The sequence below is a fragment of the Danio rerio genome, chromosome 7 (assembly GCF_049306965.1).
Source record: "Danio rerio strain Tuebingen ecotype United States chromosome 7, GRCz12tu, whole genome shotgun sequence".
Taxonomy (NCBI): domain Eukaryota; kingdom Metazoa; phylum Chordata; class Actinopteri; order Cypriniformes; family Danionidae; genus Danio; species Danio rerio.
Genome location: NC_133182.1, coordinates 42249190 through 42257500, shown reverse-complemented (window position 1 = coordinate 42257500; position 8311 = coordinate 42249190). Strand labels below are relative to the sequence as shown.

General features: G+C 36.2%; 1 protein-coding gene across 1 annotated transcript in view; it reads left to right on the top strand.

Annotated features, from left to right (window-relative positions):
* The window catches only part of dnaja2a (DnaJ heat shock protein family (Hsp40) member A2a), a 13513-nt gene extending 9539 nt beyond the window's left edge, over positions 1–3974 (top strand). The window contains 3 exon segments of the mRNA NM_213493.1: positions 1010–1154; positions 1236–1363; positions 2968–3974. Coding sequence (NP_998658.1) covers positions 1010–1154; positions 1236–1363; positions 2968–3156 — 462 coding nt within the window. The 3' untranslated portion in view covers positions 3157–3974.
* The last annotated feature ends 4337 nt before the right edge of the window (positions 3975–8311 follow it).

The window sequence follows — 8311 nt, the reverse complement described above, 5'->3', positions numbered from 1 at the left end:
TAATTATATTGTCATTAGTGGATAGTCCACCATTTACTCAATTTCTTTTCAAAGACCTCTTTTTTTAATCGAAGTACGTCAGTTATTTTTTCCAGTTTCTCAACTTTTTAACTGCTGTTACAGTTATGTGCATCAGGAATGAAGTTCGCTGAAACGACACTTCATTTTTTGTCACATTATTTTACAGCAACATTGAGCCCTTCTGTTTTAAACAACTTTTTATGAATTCCATGTGTTCTAGACTAACTAGAGGTTTTCCTTTTAAGGCATGGCATTAGTGTTACTGTTCTATGGTATCTTCGTTTAACACCATGAAAAAGCACCATTTTATACATCTCCAGTCCAAGTAAGCTTTGTCAATTTAACCACATGTACAAGACACAAAGAATCGAAATTGCATTACTTTCAGACTCTAGGTGCCTAACATAGTATTAATACAAAAAGTAAAATATAAATTTAAAATAAATACAATTACACACAATCTAAAAATATAACTAAGAAACATTTGTAAACAATACAAACTTAACTATTCCAACACTTCATGTTTGTGGTCGTCTTTTTTGTGATACGTTTTCATTAATCTGAGCAAGAACTGCCATGATTCAAAACGAGAGTAAATGAGATGCATCGATTCATCTCACACAGTTCTCACACATTACAGCCTTAGAATATTGTGCATGTGTTTGTAATTAACATCAGGGCACTGCATTTAAAACAATGTAAAAAAGAAAAGTTTGTGATCTATAAAGCTACTTTAGCTGGATGACCAGTTTAAATACCAGCCTGCTTCAGAGAGCTAATTGTCCAGTGCTTCAGTTAAGACAATCTGCCTGTCGTACTGCTGAGATGAAGCAGATTGCAGTGACGTGTGTCATGAACATACTGCTCTACAGCTTCTGTCCTTTTCCTCACAGACTATCACTGATGGGGCTTATTGTTGAAGCATCAGTCAGCTGATTTTTATGTGTTCTCTTGCAGTAAATTTAAAGCTTTTGACCTTTTTCTACAGACATACAGAAGAGAGGGCAATGACTTGCACATGACTCATAAGATTGGCCTTGTTGAAGCACTTTGTGGGTTCCATTTCACATTGAAACACTTAGATGGCAGACAGATTGTGGTGAAATACCCAGCTGGCAAAATCATTGAGCCAGGTGAGTCCCCTGAAAGTAAGTTTTTGGTGTATGAGGTGGAAGTGGTTTGCGTTTTCTGATGGTGGATTTGTCCCTCTGCAGGTTCAGTCAGAGTTGTTCGGGGAGAAGGAATGCCCCAGTACCGCAACCCCTTCGAGAAGGGCGACCTGTTTATCAAGTTTGATGTGCAGTTCCCAGACAACAACTGGTTGAGCCCAGAGAAGCTGAAGGTAGTATAAAACATGCTCTTCTGTGATGCATTTAATACTGCTCTAATGCAGGGTTCAGACTGCTTAATTATTTTTTCAGTCGCTGCTATGTTTACCCTGCAATATAAATCGACGACAGGAGGTTTCGAACCGCATAAATTTGCACTTGGAAAATCACTGACAACTTTGTCTCTGTTAGCAAACTACATCTCACAACCAAACAAAAAGTGACATGATAAACAATGTGAGGTCACGTAGTATTTATTTATTTTTTTTTTTACTACATAATGAGAAAGAGGCCTTTGGTGGGCCAGAAAATTTACTTATTTTGCTACTCTGGGTTTTGAAGGGAATTGGCATTTTCTCTAACTGCCAATTTTACACTAGTTTTTCCTCAATTTTTTGGGTCCAAATAGACCAAAAAGAAGCCCTTAACTTCTCTCACAACCTCCCACTGGCCTGGAGATTCCCATACTAGTGGATTCTGCTCTCTCATTGGCTGTAGGTAATCGCCGGTGTTGTTTTCAGTTAGAAGACATTTCACAAGGTATGATTTGGCTTTCCGATAAGCCCAGATATTTACAGTAGCATGAAAAATATCTCACAGGTGTCAGCGACTCGCCTGCGATTCTCTCAGATTGCGTCATTGTTTGCATTGTGTAATTGTTACTCACGTGAACGAGCACTGATTTGTTAACGATTTCTCCTGTCTGCGATTCAAAATTGGGGCTAAAATCACGCAGTCTGAACTCTACATAATAATCATTTATTTTTCTATAGTGTATTAATTAAAATTATAGGCTTGACACTTACAATAAATGTAGATTTTATAGTAAAAACCAAAATAACTGGTTCATTACAAATGTTAAAAATGATGGTACATGTTGTTTGTTTGTTTGTTTTTTGTACAGCCTTGTTAAAATTTTCAAAGACTTAAACCTCTAACTTGTGTTTGAGGCTTTTTTTATTTCCGTTTTTTAAATACTGTAGTTTTGCTAGAAAATAAAATAAACTGTATGAACGTATAATAAAAGTGACTTGCATAGAATTTTTGGGTGAAGAAGAGCCAAAATAAATATTTAAAACGAAATGGATCAAATTGACCTGGAACTACTGTAAAGAATGAGGAAATGTAGTTGTAAAGGGGAACAAAAATAAACAATAAATACTATGAACATTCACTTAGGAATGACACTGGTATTTCACTAATATTTAACACAACTATTTAAATCAACATTTGTATTTTATATCAACATTGCAATTTTGACATTGGGTAGTTCTACTTCTATGTCAAGTACAAGGGGTAGGGCCTTCATAGCGTATGTGTCAGATGCTTTAGTTTATAATCAAAGTTGTCAAGTTCTCACCTCTTCTCTGATTGAGTGCGAGTTAAAGCCCTAGCATCACACATACTTCTGGCATAAGCTCAAAACACTGCCGAGTAAATCTTGACATAGTGGAACAGAAATCCCACTTAGTTGTATTTTAGAAGTGTTATTGCAGCGAAGCATAGAATATATTAGGTATTTACCGTGGGATACAAGTATAAATGAGGCTTTATTTTCCAGAAAATTAAATCTCTATAAAATGTATTGCTGAGCTCATGAATTTGGTGTACTTTGCAGGAGCTGGAAGACCTGCTGCCTACACGGGCCGATGCTCCAGTGATCTCTGGAGATGTGGAGGAGGTGGATCTGCAGGAGTTCGACATGAGCCAGAGCTCCTCTGGTGGTCACCGCCGCGAGGCCTACAATGACAGCTCAGATGAGGAAGGAGGACATCACGGACCCGGCGTTCAGTGTGCCCATCAGTAAACATGACTACAGCAGATAACGTCTCCAACAGTGGGGATTAAGAAAATGTTCTAGTTGCACAAACAGGTGTTTATAATCTGATTCAGGGCTGCCTTAAATGATGAGAATTACAAACAGCCATTCCTGACCGCCTGATTCCCTTGTAGTAAACGCACAGATGATCCTGCATATAGTAAAATCCTTTCTTGCCCCTGCGGCCCTCTAGACATGACCCCACTTCAGAGAGTAAAGGGTAAATGCTACGTTCTCTGTGTGTAACTTGCATTTATTTTTTTTGTTGTTGTTGTCATGGTATTTACAAGTTTAAATTGAAGTATAAATGCAGTTTTGGCCCTGGACTATTGTTGGAGAGCAGTGACCCAATGGAAGAGGAGTTTTGAGAGCTCCTAATACAACAAAAACAAATAATTAAAAAAAAAAGGCAACCATGGGACTTGATCATCAATCCATTTTTAGGTTTGTTTATCTGTGCGCAGTTTTTACCACTTTATTTTATTTGTAGACCTTTTTTTTCCTTTCTTTGATATTTTAAGAATTGGAGCAAGAGACTATAATATGTATAAAAGAATTGATTGTCATTTAAGCTTTGTATCAGCTGCTGTCACATTTGCGTGTTTTGTTTTGAAATCGTTGAAATGAAATCAATTGCCTATATTTGTCAGCAATCCAGGTGCATGTTGAACATTCTGGCCCCTTCACGTCCATCAGAGAGACGTCATGCTGAAATAAAACGAGTGGAGGAAAAAAGCACCTTTAGGCTTATCTTCTGTGAAAAGTTTGAGTTGTTGAATAAAATGTCCTTCAATATCTCCTCAAAATAATGCAAGTCTTTGCTTTATTTTTTGCTAGCAGTTTGCTTTGTTTCTTCGAGCACTAGTTTATTTTGAACATTGCTCTTCCTAGAAGATATCACGTTTTCATTATTTTTTGTTTCATTACTTCAAAAATTAAACAATACGAAGGTCAGTTCGGGTTTGTCAGCGGTGAAATCTAGTGGTTCTGAGACGAAGGACGTGTAAAGACGTTTCATAATGTGTTCACTTGCCCGATAGTAATGTAGAGTTCACCATGACATTCTGTTCCCGCTCTGATAGTTCGTTCGGCGATAAACTGTATCTTCAATGACGGCGGAAAGTGAAGCAGTTTTAAAAGCACCTGTGACCCAGAACTGAAGTTAGTAGAAAACATATTCATTGTCACGTGCTGTGAACTCGAACTTCCTGGAATTGTATTTGGCGTCACTGAGCAGTTAAGTTTACTGCGGAAACCGCCAGAGGGCGGAAGATCTCGATCTTATACCATAGACTGGTGACAGCTTGAGTACACTTTTAGTGCTGTATTGGTTCTTTTACGTGATTGGCTAAAGTAGAAAAAATCTGTTCTGCGATTCCTGTCCAGTCAACTTGCACATAAGAAAGTAAATCTCAAGACATGGACGCTTTATAAATGCAACAATGCTTTTGGAAGCACTTGACAATGTTCAAGAAGATGTCTAAAGTTTTTACACACAATGACCCACAGACTTTTTGTAGACTGCAAATCACTGATGAGAAAATGATGTCGACTGTATGATGACTGAAATTACCAAACAGCCTTAAACTGTCACTAAATGAACGAATGAAGAATGGAAAGGTCGAATGAAAGAAGGACCCAACTAAGGATGGAACGAATGAGTGGACAAAAGACCTAAGAAGGAACAAAAAAATAAAAATAAATGAGAGAATGATTAAAGGAAGGACCAAATGAATAAAGGACAAAAACAATGTAAAGAAGGTTGGAAGGAACTAACGAGTATAGGAAGATCACTAAATGCACTACAGAATGTAACGTTTACTCATCCCAGCACAAAACGCATCAACTTTTCACAGCGTAATACTACTCTTGAGTACTTTACTCATACTTTGAGTAATATTTACAACAGATACTTTTACTCAACACTACATTTTTGTGAAAGTGATGGCACTTTTACTTGAGTATGATTTGTCAGTACTCTTTCCACCACAGCTTAATTTGTTCATGCATTAAATAGTTTCATGAATGCATATGAATTCAACAAAACAATTAGTTTTCTTGCACACAACTGTAATTTATATAAAAATGACAGGTTAGACCTAAATTTCAGTTGAAGGAAAAACAACATATCTTAGTTTTCATTTTTAAAGCTTTAGTTGGTAAATATATATCTAATTCGTTGGAGTACTGTTCAAATGCTTACAATACCAAATCAGCAGACTTACTCTTACTCAAGATGGCATTTTTTCCACTCCATCTGCATTCTCCAAGTATGCTACATATGTATGGAATGAGCTTTAAGATATATTACAAATCCGTGCCTTCTATTGCTCTATTTAAAAATATTTTAAAGACTGTCAATTTAGAACAGTGCACATGTTTTAACAATGGATTATGGATTATATTAATTGTGTCTGTGTTATGACATTATTTATTTATTTGGTTTGTGTAACTGTTCGAAGCGGCTTGTCGACCGGGACTCTTAATGATAATGACCGTTATCTTAAAGGGACATTCCTGGATCCTGGTTGAATAATAATCAATATTCAAAGACTCTAGTTTGAAAATAAATTAACCCATGAAGGTTTAAAAATGATTTGTTCGAAAATGTGTTGACATCAGGCAAACACATTAAAGTCATTAACAAAAAAAAAACTCATAAATTTGAATGACTTGCATATCTTTAATATTCAGTTGAAAATACTATATACAAGCTTAACATTGGGCAAGTTTTCAAAAATTCTGTAAACAAGAAATCAATCTATATGACAAGCAACTAATGCATGTAGGGAAAACTCATTTGCTCATCTCATACTCCTGAGTAAAGGCACCTCATATAAAGTGATAATCAAGTTCAATGGATGCATTAACAATATTCATTCACTGTTAATGGCTTAGATATGATACATGAGAGATGTGTCAGAAAGAGAGAGAGAGAGAGATTTACAACTTTGGCACTAACATCTCTTAATGGCTGATATTTCATTCGTAAATAAAACTTACTATCTGAAATGAGCTAGGGGCCTGTACCAGTGAGGTTTTATATTGGTTTGTGCCAATCCTGCTTCAAGAGATCATGTAAGGCAGGGGTGCCCAAACTTGGTCCTGGAGGGCCGGTGTCCAGCATAGTTTAGCTCCAACTTCCTTCAAACACACAGATCTTAGTATAGCTGGAAAGAGCTTAATTAGCTGGTTCCGGTGTGCTTATTGAGGTTAAACTAAAATATGCAGGACACCGGCCCTCCAGGACCGAGTTTGTGAACCCTTAAATGTAAGGCATGGGCCTCAAACTCAATTCCTGGAGGGCCGCAGCTCTGCACAGTTCCTCTTCAACCCTAATCAAACACAGCTGATCCAACTAATCAAGGTGCTCGTGACTCAATTATTGGGATCAGCTGTGTTTGATTAAGGTTGAAGCAAAACTGTGCAGAGCTGCGGCCCTCCAGGAATTGAGTTTGAGACCTATGACATGAAAAGATCAAGTTTTTCCAGGGTTCACCACTGTAACTTTAATAACCAACATATGTCAAAATGCGGTCAGTTCTTCCTACAAAATAGACTTAACAGTAAACTAATTTGATGTGGACCAGAGCAATCATTCTAAAAACAAAACAAAATCACATAATCAACTTATTGAGAAGTAATTGCAAAGGTTTTGACCATTAACATGTTATAAAAACATTTACAATAGTTTCAGTAATTAAATGCAATTATGTATATATTTTAAATAATATAAAATAGCATTACCTATCATTTTTCAAACTGCAAAGGTTCTCCACTAGGCTTACGTGTTGATGTAAAGTGTGTAAGAAATGAGGGAAGTCTGTTAATGTTTACACACATCAGAGCTGCCTTAAACTTGCAGTGAAATATAAAATACAGCAGTGCCTTTTTTCCATCTGAAGATGCCTTTCTATGGTATTTTCTATATAAGATGCTTAAAACTCTTTGAGAAACCGGGCCGAAAACAACTTGGAAAACTTAAGTTGTATTTTGCGAGTTTTAAAGCATCTGAAATGCTGCTAAATGCTTTTAAATTAATAAATCACAAAACTAATCCAAGTCAGTTTCATTTGAATAGAAAAGTATACGAAATAGAAATACATAATCAATCTTCAGCAAATAGAAAAACTAAAACATGTTCTCCAATGAACTCCAAATCAAAAAAGAAAAAAAAAAGTAAATTGCTTCCAACAAAGCATGACTGAATTGGTTTGTTTGTTTGTTTATCTGTAGATATAGTTTAGTTAGATTGAAGGCACAGGCCCCTGCTCTGATTCAAACAGAATTAGGTTTAATAGAGTAAACAAAACAAAAAAAGATTTGCAATTCATAAACAAAAAGATTTGCAATTCAAAAACGGAAGAAAAGACATCAGTAAACAAAAACAAGCCAGCACTTTCTTTAGTCAAAGTTATTAGCCAGCCTGGGAAACACACAGGTTTCTGAAACGCCATAAATCATCAGCTCAGTCACAATCTTCCACAGAAGCTTAACTTGTGGCTGAGCTTGCAATTTTGTGAGATAAAATATTTATGTACATTGCATGGCAATGAGCGCAACTAAGGATGAGGACAAAACAAGCATTAAAACAGTCCCTCCTTGTAAACTTTCCACAACCATAACATGAAAGATGTACCCTCAGCGACACCACACCACCTCTTCCTCTTCACCAGCAGAGGAAGTGGCTAGATCCCCGTCAGAGTTTATATAAGGTGCTACACAAGATTTTTTTAACTGGAACATTGCTGATGTCAAGCTTTACAGTTCAGTTCCTGGTGTGGAAAGTTGTTAATAATGTTTGTAACTGAATATCACGTACGAGAGAGTGTTTTTAATGCACCCTGATGTAAAACTAGCAAAATTTAAGGGATAGTTCACCAAAAAAATGTTTTAATTGTGTCATCGTAACTCCTTTACATGAATCCTCCAATTGTTTCAAATGAGTTTTAGTTACTTTTTTCTGTTGAACACAAAATAAGAGAAGCTGAATAATGGTGAAAAACAGCCATTTACTTCCATAATATTACTACTGACGTTAATGGCTGCTTCAAAACAAAAAAGAAATCCATTTCAAATGTTCACGGAAATACTTGAACTATTGAATGAGAGTAAATGAGAAACTTTTAAGACAGGGAGGGTG